This window comes from Amblyomma americanum, chromosome 4 (assembly GCF_052857255.1).
Source record: "Amblyomma americanum isolate KBUSLIRL-KWMA chromosome 4, ASM5285725v1, whole genome shotgun sequence".
In the NCBI taxonomy this organism is placed as follows: Eukaryota; Metazoa; Arthropoda; class Arachnida; order Ixodida; family Ixodidae; genus Amblyomma; species Amblyomma americanum.
Window position 1 is genome coordinate 118501882 of NC_135500.1, and position 16527 is coordinate 118518408.

General features: G+C 48.7%; 1 protein-coding gene across 3 annotated transcripts in view; it reads left to right on the forward strand.

Moving 5' to 3' along the window:
• The window catches only part of LOC144128269 (kelch-like protein 8), a 76677-nt gene that overhangs the window by 40922 nt on the left and 19228 nt on the right, over nt 1–16527 (forward strand). For all 3 annotated transcript variants that reach the window (XM_077661551.1, XM_077661550.1, XM_077661552.1), the window contains exons 2-4: nt 11725–12024; nt 13490–13585; nt 15491–15766. In XM_077661551.1, the coding sequence (XP_077517677.1) occupies nt 11800–12024; nt 13490–13585; nt 15491–15766 (597 nt within the window). In that variant the 5' untranslated portion in view covers nt 11725–11799. The remainder of the gene's footprint in view (nt 1–11724; nt 12025–13489; nt 13586–15490; nt 15767–16527) is intronic.

Sequence of the window (16527 nt, forward strand, 5' to 3'; positions counted from 1 at the left end):
ACCTACCCCAAGATGAGTGGCGCCCGATCCCGCCCCAGGACCCGTCCCGAGTACAGCTGTGGCCATTCTGCTCTCACAGCCCCACTGCCTGGTTCGCGCAAGTGTAGGCCCGGTTATACGTCAACGGCGTGTCGTCCCAGATTTGGCGGTCCTCCTCGTAAAGTGGAAGTTGCCCGCCAACATTTTCGACCAGCTTGACCTTCCACCGCCGGACGACCACCTGTTCGATGGACTGAAAGAAGCTTTTTTCCGTTTTTACGGCGCTCCACTCCGCCACCCCGCTGCCAGCAATCCTCCGCATAGTGGGGCAGCTGAAGCCAGCACAGCCGAAAGCACCCTTCCAACAGCGGCTCCAGCTCAGCCTTTCTCGCAAATTCCAGTGAGTACTCTCGCGCTCTTACCGGATGAGGTGCCACTCGCCGAGAGCCCCATCTCTTCGACTGGTTCTTAGACCTGTGGATCCCCACCGCATTCCACGCACACGTCGTCGGCACCTCCGTCCCTGCCTCCGGCGCGGCCCACTCTGCCTCCTGGCGCCAGCCACACGCACACTCAACACGGCTCAGTTGCACCGGACAATCGGCTTGAATCGTGCCACGCCGCTTGATGTACATCTGACGCCGTAAGCCATACCTGCGCCACCGTTACAGCCGAGACAACCGCTGCAGCTCCTGTTTTCCGCAAGGCGTCCAGACACCACTGTGCGTCTGTCTCATTAACCGTAGCCGGTGACGTCTGCACCGTCCCTCACCCTGAACCCCTGCTCTGAACCCTGAACCGGTGCCACCGCCCGTCCTCAAGCCAACCCAGGCCACTTATGTGGGTTCTTCTTGTTCCCCAGCAGTGATAGAATCTTCAATGACGCCTGACACCACTGGCTCGGCCGCCGCCAAACGCAAGTTCGACGGGAGCCCACCGCACACAACCTCTCGTCTACAGCAGATTCCGGTCACCACCACGCTGCAGCTTCATCAGCCGCCGTCTACCAAGCCGCTTAGGCTGACCAGGCCAGCGGACGTTTCCCCGGTTGCTGTTGCGGTGCTGAAGGCGCCTCCAAATGCCGCTACCTCGCCGGCGTCCCCCATCATGATCTGCTCTGCGCCAGTGCAAGGCAGCCGATCGTGCGTTCGCCGGTTGCGTCCAAGCCAACCAGTACACGGCTGGCTGTGCGCGTGTCCCAACAGCTACGTGCAGCCATTGCCTCCTCGCACCTCGCTGCGCCTTCCGTAGCTGCCCGCCTGGGTACCGGGAAGCTGCACCCGGCAACAGTTACTCGAATCTCACAACCCACGGCACGCCTAGTTCCCTCTGCTGCGCCGTCCATCATGCGTCAGCCGTTGAATACTGCACCAGACCCACCGGTGCTTGGTCCACACAGCAGGCCTATCCACTTCCCTCCACTGCTGCTACGCGCCCCTCAACGCCCTCCGAAAGCTCGGCCTCAACGTCACAGCCAGGGTCGCCCGCCTGAGCCTGGTCTTCGGACCCCGGTCGGCCTGCATGACTCTTGACACATCCGACTGATCGTCTAGGGGCGGAGCCCTGTAGCGACCCACGCAGCTGGCAGTGCGCGTGATGCCGAAAATGGCGAAGTTCCCCCAGCACGAGCTGGAGTGAACTCGGGACCTTGGCCAGGGCCGGACGCTGCCGCCACCGCTTAAGTGCTGTCTCCTCTTCGGCATCCCTCAATAAATGTAGCCGCGGTCGCCTTCCTGGGCGACCTCCACACAGTCAAAAATTAAGAGTTCATGCGTAGAGCGACTGGATGAGCCTTGTCGCTAGGACCCAAAGCGCCCTTCCTCACTCAGCACGCTCCTTAAATCCCCTAAGGTTCCGCCCCTTCATCAGGCGGTGGCCAGTCCAACACGAGGCGCATTTCTCCAAGATGGGAACCTATCAAAGTTTCACAGCACTGTAGCAAGCACAGTCACTCGCTGCAGAGCCGACCCATGGGAACGGGCGAGGAGAAATCGCAAGTGCGCTGCTATTTAAGTGTATTGCAAGCGGCTCCGTGTCCACGAAAACACCCGTGGTCGTTGCGGCGTCGCGGGACTCAACTGCGGCGAGCTCTCTCCGGTTGGGCCCGCTCCTGACGGATTCGGCTAGTTACTTGACGGCGCCGTTCCTTTACTACCCCATCGTCTGTCCGTCGTCGGTCGCTGCCCCAGGCGTCCTTCTCCGGGAACCAAAGGGAAGGTCATCCCCACCGAGCAAAGCGCGAGAAAATTCCTCAAGCACTTTCCCAGCGAGGCACCCATTTTTGTGGGGTCCTCGGCTGGTCAGACGTCGTGTCGCCAGCTGGTTCATGACAACACCCACGGGATCCCATCTGCTACTCGGCGTTTCCTGCGGTGATAAGTTTAAAACCCCAAAAGCGCGCAGCAACTTGCATGATCTCGCTTGGATGTGCTCCATGGGATAATTTTTTCTAGCCGCCCATCTGTGGATACTCCAATAAAATGTATAGCTAGAACTCTCACCGTGGGTGTTGTGAATGTATTGTGCACGCGAAACAAAAGCCGTAATATATGCGTTTACTGTATTCTCGTACTTTTTTACTTTAGTTCATAATTCCTGACCTTCATCTGCAGTAAGGCCTACATTTGCATTCTATCTTGGCGGGCTGTGATGCGCGGTGTCATATAGTGAAACGGAAGCGTGTTTCTCATTTGAAGCAAACTATTAATTTCGCAGGTGCTGTGTGTGCTTTGTAGGTTGACTTGATATATTGCTGCATGCAGATGCTCAAAAACATTTCGCTGTGATGTGCTTTTTGTTTTTTCGTTTTAGCGGCGGTGTCAGTGTGTGCCATCGCATATTTATTTTCAAATGAAGTTCTACAGGTACTATACCTGTGTTATTAAAGGAAACTGTTAGTTCCCTCCCAAGAGCGAGCTCTGTAGTTACTTCTACGCTTAAGTAAAAAATTTATCACGGAGATTATCCGCCCAGCGTTAAAAAATTTACAAGTGGTTCAGGTGTCCAACGATATATGAGACAGATACTGCGCCATTTCCTTTCCCCAAAAAACCAATTATTGTCACTTATATTCATAGAGTAATCCTTGATTGAATGCTGATAATGTGTCCCCATTTATAACGGAACTATCTGTACGGGGAAATGGAACTGTACACTAGGAGATGACTCGAATGCTGCGAGTGAGCTCCGGGTGGTCGGCAGCGCAGTGGGCCCCCATCTTTGATTCCGTTGCAGTTTCTGTTATCTGGAAGTTGGAGGGGAGAATCCGAAGGAGGCCCGTTAGTGGATCGGCTGTGAGTTTCGAAAGCCAGGTGTAGCTCGAACCACAGTTCAAGGCAGCCTGGGCGGCCCTGGTGCTGTCAAGCTTACTCTCGCCTCCACCGCTATATGTACAGCCTTGGTCAAAAGTCTTAAGGGCACAGCATTCAGCTGCAGCGAAATGAATGTTCCTAGAATGCTCCGTGTAGCGGATCATTCAAAACACAAATCAAGTAGTAAGCTTCTCTACCGCAAGAAGAAACCTTCTGCCAGCATTTCAAGGTCGTTCGGTCTTTAATAGTGCCGTAATGGCTATGTTATGCGGCTGAATCAAAAAGATTTTGGCCTTAAGACGTTTGACCAAGACTGTGTGCCTACTGTCTACGCCTCCCTTGAGAGTGCAGACAATCTTGTAGGAGCTATGTCCCAACGACTGGTCAAGCGCCCGCTCACTGTACGTTGCTGGGAACCGCTTGCGCAGCCCGCAGTGCGATGAACTTACATCTTCCACATACTCCATTCTTGAATGCACTGGGTCTACTTCTTCGCCTATGCCGCCATTTATATACCTCAACCGTGCCCATGCTGTCATTGATTTGCATGAGCATTTCCACTCTAGGCGTGGTGATAATAAAATTGTTCGAGGCTGAAGATGCGTAAGTCCATTCGAAAATAACGAGAATTACGGCGTCATTATTGAGTCCACGGGCGTAGACTGCGGCAGCGGTATATATATAGGCGAGGTGTAGTTGCTATACTCAGCTTCCTTACCCCGTGTTGCCGTCGCTGGGACTGACGTCAGAGACAAATGAAATGAATTGTTAAAAAATACTGCCGTAAGATCATTTGACTTTGGGCTCTGTTTAGCCACGCGAAGCAGTGTTTCTGAACGGACGCTTTAAAGTCGTTCCCTAGCTTTGTGTCGCCAGCTTGCTGCAGAGTTGCTCTGGAAGTTGTGTCGGCGATGGGAATAGGTCCCTCTCTGGAACGTCTTGGTACCGCGTCATTATTTTCTGTCTTTGTAGTCTAAGTGTCAGGTCGTCAACACTCACGTACACGTCATGAAGACCGGCGGTTGATCTGTCTCAACCCTGACTTGCCGGCCACATAACCAATCTACTTTCGGCAAGTCAAGACTCGGGCATGGAACACGGATTATCGGCAATTTCTTGGCCTCTTTCTGTCTAGTAGAGGAGCCTGGACACACAACTTGCTATTATGTAATTGAGGACCACAGCTCAAATGCAATGGAAGAGACTTATGCGCTGACTATCTTTTCTTCGAACGGCAGTAAACTGTCCGTACTGATCGAGATGACAGCAGTTCACTTCACTTGTCAAGCGCCTGCGTTTGTAGGATACCTGAAACGAATTCCCGTTTCGTCGATGACAAGCGAGAAGTGTGAAGAACGTAAAGCTAGGCAAGTTGGTGGTGGTGGTTCTCTTGCGGACGTTCTTATATTGGGCAATCATGGCATTGTTTAAATCAGCGCCTCAGAGAACACATGGAATCTCTGGGACACATGGCGTCGTCGACAAGTTTGAGTTTGCATTGCGTGAAACATGACTGCCATTACTTGACGACAGCAAAGTCATATTCGAACGAGAGTTACTGCTAAGGAGTTAGTTGAAACAATTTATATTCTTGAAACAAGTGCCACATGCGTTAGCTAACCATACGTCGTCCTTCAGGAGCGTGAGGTCGAGTTTTTGGAGAGAATCTCTTGAGCATGGTCCGCTGAGATGTCATCAGTGTAGCATGTATGTGATACTTCTGTCACACGGGCACATGCAACACTGCTACGTGTTACCTCTCGACCCCAATTGACAAGTTCAGCCCCTAGATACAAGACGGCGCTTGATGTAAATGTAGTTGTACTGTCGGCGACAAAAGTGCACAGGACTCGCAATCCACATCAAAAGTATATAGCTTAGTTATTAGCCGGTGCTTGCACATTGCTAGTTCCCTCGACACGGGCTCACAAATCGACGCTTTATTTATCGACCTTTCTAAAGCTTTCGACACCGTTCTCCACAGCAAACGTCTTTGTAAACTTAATGCAATACTCAAAAACCCGTTACTGGTAGACTGGATATCAAGCTTTCTTTCTAATCGTACACAGTATGTTTCTTTCAACTCCTGTTCACCTGAAACTGTTAATGTATCATCCGATGTACCACAAGGATCCGTGCTCGGACCACTGTTGTTATTATTATACATTAATGATTTGCCAGAAAATATTTCTAAAATTCGGTTGTATGCAGACGATTGTGTGATATACAGTTCAATTAACACCCCTGAGGATCACGCGCAACTTAATCAGTCATTTGTGTCATTCTGCTCATGGTGTGAAACATGGCAAATGCAAATAAATTTTCGTAAATCTGTATACATGTCATTCTGTAATCGCACAATACCATCTTCTTACACCTACTCATTCAAAGATAACTCTCTGAATCAAGTGTCCGAGTACAAATATTTAGGTCTTCTTTTTTCTTCTAACTTGTCCTGGTCAAAGCATATTAACACAATATCCAATAATGCAATGCGGAGGCTCGGTTATCTAAAACGTACACTTAGTGTTGCCCCCCAAGAAACTAAACTGGTAACATACAAAGCTTTAATTCGTCCACTTTTGGAGTATGGGTCAATAATCTGGAATCCTCATAAACAGTCCGATATCAGTAAGCTGGAATCCGTCCAAAGGAAAGCAGTACGGTTTATTTGCCGACGGTATGACAGAAATTTTTCACCTTCATCCACTCTTCCTGCCATAGGCCTTTCCCTCCTTTGTACCCGCCGCGACAATGAGTGTTTAAAATATTTTCATGGTATTGTTAATTCATCCCGCTTTGCTTCACTGTCTGAGTATTTGCATTTTTCAGCACCTTCATCTACAAGGAGCTACCACCCATTGAATGTAACACCCATTCACGCGCGCACTGATGTGTTCAAAATTAGTTTTTTTCCTCGTGTTATCGAACGATGGAGTTCTTTACCCGGTGATATACGCTCCCTGGAACCAAACCTATTTTTCAATGTTGTTTCAAATCTGTGATTAGTCTGTTGCATTTCTGTTCTGTATTTTAATGGTGTTCACTTCTGAATATGTTGTCCCTCTCTGCCTTTTTTTTTCTCTCCTCTTCCTCCCACTCCTGCAATAGCCCCATCGGGGCTGCAGTATATGTAAATAAATAAATAAATAAATAAATAAATAAATAAATAAATAAATAAATAAATAAATAAATAAATAAATAAATCACACTTGTGAATATGAAACTAGGCCTTAGACTCTATAATGTGTGCTAGCGAAATCAGCATAAAAATAGCGCACTTCCCGCCTATATGCCAATATCTTCATTCGCGCGTCCTGGAGAATTTTGTCCCCAATAGTACATATATAGGGTGGCAAACAGATAGGTATATATCTAATGGAGAAAAAATAAACGAAAACACTTCTGGTAAAAAAACAAACCGTGGATTTAAAGCTGCTTCACCAAGCTGCATCACAAACGCACGCCGAATACCTTACTGTTTCACTTAAGATGTTCTCAGTTTTTTAAGGCTTTTTGAGATAGAACAGTGCTTTTCTCGGCATAGCATTGCCAGTCGTAGAGCACATCACGTGCTAACTACTAGGCTAACTAGTGCCTACTAGTTAGCCTACTAGACGTGCTAAGGCTGGCGAACAATATTTAGTGGTTAACGTTTTTTACTACTACTCTTTTTATTTTTAGAGAAGCGTGTAGCTAATCGTAAGTAATTTCCATACCGGTTTGTTTCAATTTCGAAAACGCCGTTACCCTCGGCGCAGTGGCCCAATAAATTTTGGCTACTTCGAAGGGTTACGAACACTGGAGTGGTTTCTTTACCTTGAAGCTTCACGAAATCACATGTATTTTGGAGCGATGTACTTCGGCTCATGCATTTTTGTACCATGAAATCTCAGCCCGATGCTGCACAATAAAATCTTAAAATCTTAATCTTCACGCCTTTGGACAATAAGTTAACGCCTGGAGGGTGAGGCTTGTCAAGCGGTCGCGAGGACTGCTTTTTACTTGCCGCCCTCAGTTGTTTTGTAAAAAGACTGAAATAAACAATTGATTGATTGATTGATTGATTGATCGATTGATTGAGCAGTGCTAGTTGAGTATATATAGCCAACCGAAACTGTGACGGGAATGCTCGAACACGGGGCTTGGACAGACGAGAGGGCCGTGAAGTGTTCGCCGCTGGGTTCGAGAGCATGCCTGTCGGTGTGCTTGCAAAGACTCACCAGCGGACGCTCCTGTCTGCATTGACTGCTCCTCCGTCTGCAGTCGTTAACCGCTCGTGACGGAGCCATTTCGCCGCTTTTTGGCCCACGCTGCCGCAACAGGGACGCGGCTATGCGCTTGCAGTTTTCTTACAACAGCAGCTCGATGTAGGCGGGCGACGCTTTTACTGCTTGCACGGCTTTCAATTCTGACGAAGCAGCCTCATCATGAGCGCGCACGCTTCGCAGCGAACGGCCAGAAACGGTAGGGCATTGAAAATGAACAGGGCGCTCGCTAGTATCGGCAGCCGCAAATACACAGGGCCGCGTGGTTCGTACGTTGATTATCCGTGGCTAGAGTAGCTCTGGTGTCAATGCAAGCCACACGTTCGAGCAATCAGGCGAAGCTTGAGGACAGCAGTACGTTATCATGGCAGGAAATAAAGCAAGAAAGGTAGGTCCCATCCGGAGCAATCTTTATCATCATCATCATCACCAGCCTGACTGCGTCCACTGCAGGGCAAAGGCCTCTCCCATGTCTCTCCAATTAACCCTGTCCTCTGCCAGCTGCGGCCACCGTATCCCCGCCAACTTCTTAATCTCATCCGCCCACCTAAGTTTCTGGGCCGCCTGCTACGCGTGCCTTCTTCTGGAATCAACTGCGTTACCCTTAAGGACCAGCGGGTATCTTGCCTTCGCATTACATACGTTGCTCTGCCCAAGCCCATTTCTTATTCTTGATTTCGACTAGGATGTCATTAACCCGCGTTTGCTGCCTCACCCACTCTGCCCACTTCCGGTCTCTTAACGTTACACCTATCATTTTTCTTTCCATGGCTCGCTGCGTTGTCCTTAACTTAAGCTTAACCCTTTTCGTTAGCCCCCACGTTTCTGCCCCACAGGCGAGTAGAGTTAAGGTACAGCTGTTGTATATTTTTCTCTTCAGGGATATTGCTAAGCTGCCGTTCCTGTTTTGAAAGAACCTGCTTTATGCGCTCCACGCCATTCTTGTTCTTATAGTTATTTCCATCTCATAATCCGGATCAGCGGTCACTATCTGCCCTAAGTAGCTTTAGCACTTCCAGCACTTCGTTGCCAATTGTGAACTGCTGTTCTCTTGCTAGACTGTTGAACATTACTTTGGTTTTCTGCATGATAATTTTTAGACCCACCGTACTGCTCGGTCTTTCTAACTCGTTGATCATGATTTGCTGTTCACCTCCTGAGTGACTCAGCAAAGCAATGTCATCAGTGAATCGCACATTATTTAGGCATTCTCCCCCAAGAGTTCCCAATTCAGACCTCGGAATACCTTCCGTAAACAGGCGGTGGATAGCATTGGCGAGATCTTGTCTCCCTGTCTGGCACCCTTCCTTATTTTATTGCTTCCTTTTTATTGCTGACTTTATGGAGGACTATGGTAGCTGTGCAGTTGCTATAGATATCTTCCAGTATTTTCACATAAGGCTCTTCTACACTCTGATTCCGCAATGCCTGCATGGCTTCTGAGGTTTTGTCCACTGATTAAAATGCCTTTTGTAATGAATGAAGGCTATATATAGGGGCTGGTTGCATTCTGCACGTATTTCTATCATATTACTGATAGTCTGAATAGGATCTATTGTCGAGTATCCTTTACGAAAGCCTGCCTGATCATTTGGTTGATTGAAGTGTAAGGTCGCCCTGACTCTATTAGCGGTTACCTTAGTAAATACCTCTCAGGCAACGGACAGTGAGCTGATAGGTCTGCAATTTTTCAAGTCCTTGGCGTCTCCTTTCTTGTGAATTAAGATAATGTTAGCGTTCTTCCAAGCTTCTGGTACGGTCGAGGTCATAAGGCATTGCGTATACATTTAAGGTGGCTATTTTTTCTAGCACAATCTCCCCTACGTCCTTCAACAGATCTGCTGTTACCTGTACTCACCAGCTGCGTTTCCCCTGTGCATTGCTCCTAAGGCTTTCTTTATTTCCTCTTTCGTTACTGACGGAATGACGCATTGCTGTGCTCTACTGTCTCTCTCATCAACGTTCTTGTTATAATGGATACTGTATAAATTTCTGTAGAGCCCTTCGGCTACTTTAACTATATTATCCATATCGCTGATGGCATTGCCCTCCTTGTCTCTTAATACATACATCTTGTTGTTACCTATGCCTAGTTTCCTCTTCGCCACTTTTAGGCTATCTTCGTTCTTTAGAGAACGTTCGATTTTCTCCATATTAAACTTTCTTATGTCGGCTACCTTAACTTCGATAGGGCTGCTAGTTGTATCTTGTCTGTAGGGTTAGACGCCATCATGCTTTGGCGTTTTTTATTCTGATCTTTCGTCTCCTGAGATAGCTTGCCGGTATCCTGTCGAACCGTCCTACCGCCTACTTCTACTGCGCACTCCGTAATTATTGATGTCAGGTTATCGTGCATTGAATGAACATCAAGATCATCTTCCTCGGTTAAAGCTGCATATTTGTTCTGCAGCGATATACTGAATTCCTCTATTTTCCGTCTTACCTTCTTACTAATGGACTTCCGCTTCGCTAGTTTCTTCCGTTCCCTCTTCAGATCTGGGCTAATTTGAGACCTTACCGTTCTTGGTCGCTAAAACGAACCTTTCCGACGACCTCCACGTCCTGCACAATGGCAGGGTGAGCGCATAGTATGAAGTCTATTTCGCTTTTAGTCGCACCATTGGGGCTCTTCCAGGTTCACGTCCTGTTCTCTAGTTTGCGGTAGAAGGTATTCATGGTCCTTAAATTATTTCTCTATCCGAACTCTACTATTAATTTCTCCCTTGCTATTACTGGAGTCTATATGCCATAGTAACCTACCGCCTGGTCGCCAGCCCACTTGTTGGCCACCTTCGCATTGAAGCCGCCCACCAGTACAGTGTACTGTGACCTACGATATTGGGTATCAAGGTAGGATTTGCTAGAACAGGCTGAACCTTGGAGTGTCGCCCAATCTTGAAGGTCATATGCGTGAGCGTTATGAACGCCGTCACACGAATGGACCGCGTTTCGGTACTGAGGCCTCCTTCCCGCGTCGACCACTGATCGGGGCTATAGCTGGAGGTCAATGGCATAGAATGATCACTGCTGCATGCTGTGAGGCGTCGGAGTGGGTCATTTTCTTGAAACTGTCATTGAATCATGATCATGATCAAAAACTTTATTAAAGAACTGAGGAGTTTGGAGAAAAGTATAGAGTTCCCTATACAAACTTCGTGCCAATTCTAAAGCTATTCGAAAACTTCATAATGTATTCGATTCGTTTCAAATCGAATTTTGCGCGTGCGCTATTTGACTCGTTCAGCGAATAGGATAGGAGAATATTCTATACACAATTAAAATTTCGACTACTTGCACAATTCTTTCTTTGAGTTGCACTATATCGATCGGCATAGACGTTGTCGAGGTCCGTCCGGACTTGACAAATGGCAAACAGAGTTTACTGTGCCGCAGGGATGTTGTTTTTCTGCCAAGAACACACTTGATGCGTTCAACGGCACCAGTGCTCGAATTCTATAAAGACTGACGGTGCATCGCTACCACAGACTCACAGTTAATTAGGCCGCAAGCATTTTCGGAGCGATAACTTCACGCCTCATGCGAGTTAGCTATGAGCTAAATTATAGTAGAATATATGTGCGGTAAGAAGGGCAACGAAATACAGTTAAAATACGGAAGTTTGATAAAAACAATGCACATCTAGTCCTGGTCACACGCAACCTGACCTCACTGGCATGCACATCACACCGCTATAGCACAATGTTTAGAACGGCGTCCACAAGTCTCCTCTGGAAGGAGCCAACCTGCCGTAATGGACCACCCGAAGATGGCGTGCAGGTTGCCATCCAGCTCCAATCACCGTACTCTTCCGCGTCAGAGTACGGCCGTCTTCGACCCAAAAGAACGAATATTCGAGCACAACAGGAACCAATTTCCGGTGTCTCCTCACGTGCCGAAGCCCACATCTAACGACACACACTCACTGCCATTCTCGACCACACGTTCTTGCAGCTCATGGCACTTTGCACTGACATCCCCTCGTCCGCCGAATGGCGGTGTATCGCACGTGTGCTTTGGCTTCTCCGGTTGTTTGGGGTGTCCGGTTCGGCACAGCCGACGCCTCCGTGTGTCCGGTTTCTCACGCTGGCGTTGGTCTACCGTAGTTTGCACTCTAAAATAAAAGCGCACTAAGAACAATGCCGCGCGCTCGATTGCATGTGCTGCAGGGTTGTCCCGAGGATGAGGGGCGACGGGATTCCTCTCTTCGGGACGCCCGGCCCGTGAGCCGTCGCCCAGCCGGCATGAGTGACGCCCTGGACGAGGCCGGGCAGCTGACGTACGCCGCGCCGGACGTGGCCCAGCAGTCGTTCCGGCGCCTGCGCCAGTTCTTCGATGACGGCCAGCTGTGCGACGTGCAGCTGCGTGTGGGGAATCGCTCGTGGCGATGCCACCGCCTGGTGCTGGCCTGCTGCTCGCCCTACTTCCACGCCATGTTCACCACGCCGCTCGCCGAGAGCCAGCAGCAGGTACGATGCGCACCTCAGACGCCAGGACGCACTGACGTCAGCTAATTAGGCTCAGGTTACTCGTGAGCCGCAGCCGGGACTTCTGTAAATTTGCTGGGCGCTCTTTCTTCCTTCCCTTAATCTACAAGCGGGAGTGTAATACCACTAGCAAAAGGATATGTGCCGCATTCCGAGGCCTTCCACCAGATGTAGAAGAATGGGTTTTTGGGCCCCACCACAGGATGCTACTGGACTTTCTTCGAGAGTCCAGTGTGTACCTATATTTGTAAATAATACTTTGTGGCAGCAGGCACGCTGTGGCAATAAAAAAAAGAAAGCTCTCAAGAGGAAGGGAGCAGCTCTTAGGGCGAGTAGTGACCCGATCTGGACCGTGAAAGAGGAATAACTAGGAGAATAAGAATAGTGTGGAGTGTATTTAGCAGGCACTCTTAATTGATGAATAGCAGTTTACCAATACTCCCCAAGAGGAAAGTAAATAACTCCTGGATCTTACGGGTGCTAACCAATGGGGCAGAAACGTTGTGGCTGGCCAAAAGGATTGAACTTAGATTGACGACAGCGCAGCGTGCTGTGGAAAGGAAGATAAGTGTAGCGTTAACAGACGATAGCAGAATGAATGAGGAACAAACTCGAGTTAATGATATCCTAATCTAGACGGTAATAAATAAATCTGAATTTGAAATCAAGAAGAAGAAATGGACATAGCCAGAGCAGGGTATGTAATTCGAAGGCAAGATCACCGATGGTCCCTGAAAGTAACAGAGTGAATTTCAAGAGAGGGCCACTGTAGCAGGGGGCATCAGGGGTCAGGTGTGCGGATGGAATTATGAAGTTTGCGCGTATGAAATGCCTTTGTCCTGTAGTGGACGCAGTTAACCTAATGATGGTTATGGTTATGAATGTTTATTAAGTTAGCCGTCAGAGGAAAACCTTTTTTGATCATGAAATGTTTGCGATACTAACTTCGCCACGCACCCCTTCGAGATAACCAGAACTGTTTCACGCCAGATAGCTAGCCATTGATGGAATAACGCTAGGAACGTGTTTAGAGGCCTAGAAATAGTGGTTCTCTTAGGCTTAAATGTGGCCTTATAAGAACGATAAAATGGCAAGTTCGAAGAAGGATCAATAGCTCTCTGCAAGACTTGAGGCTTCCTTGCCGACAGCTGTTTCCGATGGTCGCCACCATATTTGTATACCATAACATACTCAGCGGCTGGAGAGTTGCGCCAGTTTTTCAGACAAAGGTTTGTCAGTTAATTATGGTAGCTTAGCGTTTGAAGGATCCGGACTTACCGTGAAACGTGCTGGAAGCAGTAGCTCGTCATCTTTTCTCGATCACTCTCGCCTTGAATTTAAGATGTCTCCATAATCCGTATAGGCATATCGTGAAGTACACTACTCGTCTGCAAGTGAGTTGGGATGAAATCAACGAAAAATAGCGAGGTACCGTCCCTTTTTGCAGGAGGTGACTATTGGCGACATCGATGAAGTGGCCATGGACAAGCTTATCCAGTTCGCATACACTGGAGTCGTTCAACTCACGGTGGAGGGCGTGCAGGTGAGATCTCTTACGTAAAAACAATGAACATGAAATGATCAAGCTAAAGCGATACTAATGCCGTCGATCTGAAAAGTGGAATTCAACTCTCAAAGGAAATGAGTGGGAATGCAGTATTTGTGTTAAGAATCTACACTTCTTGCTGTTTTGCTACATAAACCGCCAGAAGGATTATGAATTCTCTTCAGCAAGGTCGCACAGGAATAAGCTGCCCTATCGCTTTATCGTTATTAGTTATTGCATTGCAATAGCAGTTCTTTTTTTTCAGTTTTGTGGCTTTTTTTTTTTTTACTGCGCAAGCTATATGAACGCCGGCAGGAGAAATTACGGCGTGTGTCTCTGCGTGGTAGCCGGATGAAGCCTCCGGTGCCTGCAGTAAGCCAAGCTCGAGAACCGCCCCTTCGCCGAGGAGCGAGAAGGAAAATTTGCACCGGTGCAGGCGGAGCGTCGGGTGCAGCGCCGCCCCCATGCGAGTATAGCGAGTGCGGAGAGTGAAAGCGGCGCCGAAACTGAGTGCGCGTCATCGGCTGATCCAACGCGATGCGCCCAGGAACACTAAATATGTATAAATCAACAAAAGTAAACGCGTAAAAAATGAGAATAAAAATCACCCAAAGTAAAGCGAAGTGTAGGTTCAGCAAGTGTGAAGCATAAAATGATTAGCGAGCCGTAAAGGCCAGCCGGAGTAAAGCGAAATTAATTGGCGCAACTTTCAGACAGTGCTATGCGGCGAAAAGGAAAAGCGTCAAATTGAAAAGCTGTATCTAAATGTGCAGTCTGCTAACGCAGTTAATCGCGCCAGACCATCTGAGCGACTCTTAATTTCTTTTTCTGGAAAATTTGTAATCCACTCATTAGATGTAACTGACCGTGGTCCCACTCGCCTTCCACAAAAAACGGATTTCTTCCCGTTTCTTCTTTCGATGTCATCTTTTCAGCGAGGCTTGCAGTAGCGCAAGGCTTCGTCTGAGAGTAAAGTTATCACTGGCCGCAAAACTTTATGAAGCCCAGCAGCTATTTCAATGCAATTTTCCTTTTAGATTACGCTGACCTATAACGCGTATTTTGGAAATCAGACTTACTCTGCGTTGATCGCGTAGACAAGCACAGGCTACATCCTTACTTTCAAGGATCCAACTAGTACGATCCACGAGCTTACTTTCAAGGATCCACGAGCTTTCGGGCCGGGTGCTGAGGTACAAGCAATACGATGGGTAACGTTCAGCTTATAAGAAATTATTATTTTTTTCTGGCAGCTGAATAAAGTAGTCAGTAGGCCCATTCGACCCGTGGAAACCTGCTCTGATAAAAACATCACCTTGCTGCTCACTCACATTTGAAGAGTGATCGTCGGTCGAGGGAAAATTACTCATTCCCTTCAATATTGACGTATGCTTGTGCGTGAACATCAAGCGTACACTCATACCTTAGGAATGATGACAGTGTCAAGAAGGTAAGGCTAAAGAAACAGGGAACGCGACAACAAATGTGCGGAAAAAAGTTTTCCACACAAAAATGAGCTGCGAACAAGTCTGTCTGGCAATTGTCGGTGCTCTCTAAAACCCAACTCAAGCGAACAATTCCGCGAAATAGAGAAGAAACCCATGAGCTGCTACCGCCACCATAAATGACTCACGGGCTTTCAGCTGGATATCAAGAAGACCACTATTTGCGCGATTTCCTTTAAGGTCATGTCTTTGATACAGGCCAAATCATCACTATTCTGGAAGTCCACTTTGGTAGCGGTTTGGGATTGTTGGCCAAGCATAATAAAGGGCACACAGAACGGGAGGAACAATACACAAGAGCAGGCACAGAGAACGTCCAGTGTTGTTCTCGGGGACTGATTGTTCCTCCAGAGTTGTGTGTTCTTACTATTGCTTCAAGTTGAGCGCCTGTGCGCAGGCTCTGCTGCACGCCTCGTCGGTGCTGCAAATGGAGCCCCTGACGCGGGCCTGCTCGGGCTTCGTGCGCGCCCATCTGGAGCCGGCCAATGCGCTGGGTGTCTGGCAGTTCGCCGAGTCGCACGGCCTGCGGGGACTGGCGCGCAGCGCCGAGCTGTTCGCACGCGGCAACTTCCCCAAGGTGGTGTCCTCCGGACGCGAGTTCCTCGCCCTGGGCACGCAGCACATGGCCAGGCTGCTGGCCGCCGCTGACCTCAACGTGGAGTCCGAAGCCCAGGCACGTACAGGGGGCGGGCATAGCACCCTGACTCCCTTCAACAGCGGCTGCTGCACAGACAACTTCTGGAGTACACTTCTGTGGTTGTGTCCTCCAGGAAGTCAGGAGCTCTAGATGGAGGACAAGGGGTGAGAGGAAGGTTTAACCACAGGAGCGGAAAAAATAACCCAAAGGCACCAACAGTTTTCTGCCTGCGACCATGGAGAGAACAGCTAGTCCACAAACCGAGAGTCAAACGCCGATCACGTCATTACGGGAGCCTCGTTTGGGAACCACATCAGACATGTAACGATTCAGCGCCTCTGCCTGCATGAAGCGCTAGAACGAAATGAAGGCATCTGCGTGCCGAGCTGTACAGGACAGAAACGAAGGCTGCAGGAAGTATTAACCGCGTAGTTAAATGAGAACATTCGCGATGTAACCTTATAGCGGACTTTTTACAGCGAGAGCTGTTCCTGCGAATTGGCAAATAAATGCGTGGGTAGTTCGTACGCGACGAGGGGGAAGCACATCAAAAGGTATACAGAAGGAAAGGAGTGGGGGGCTACGCACTCGTGCCTCGCGCTGGGCAGTTACTATGCCTCTTTTCTTTAATCGTAATCAGTTATTTTAGTATTCGAGTGGGGCGCGCGCCTACCTGCGATCACGCCGCCATCCGCTGCACACAGCCAGTACCCGGTTCCTCGCGCCCTATGCTATACCTTTGCCGTCATTTCGTGGGACTCGCGTAAGGCCCCAAACGCCTCTCAAAACCTGCACAT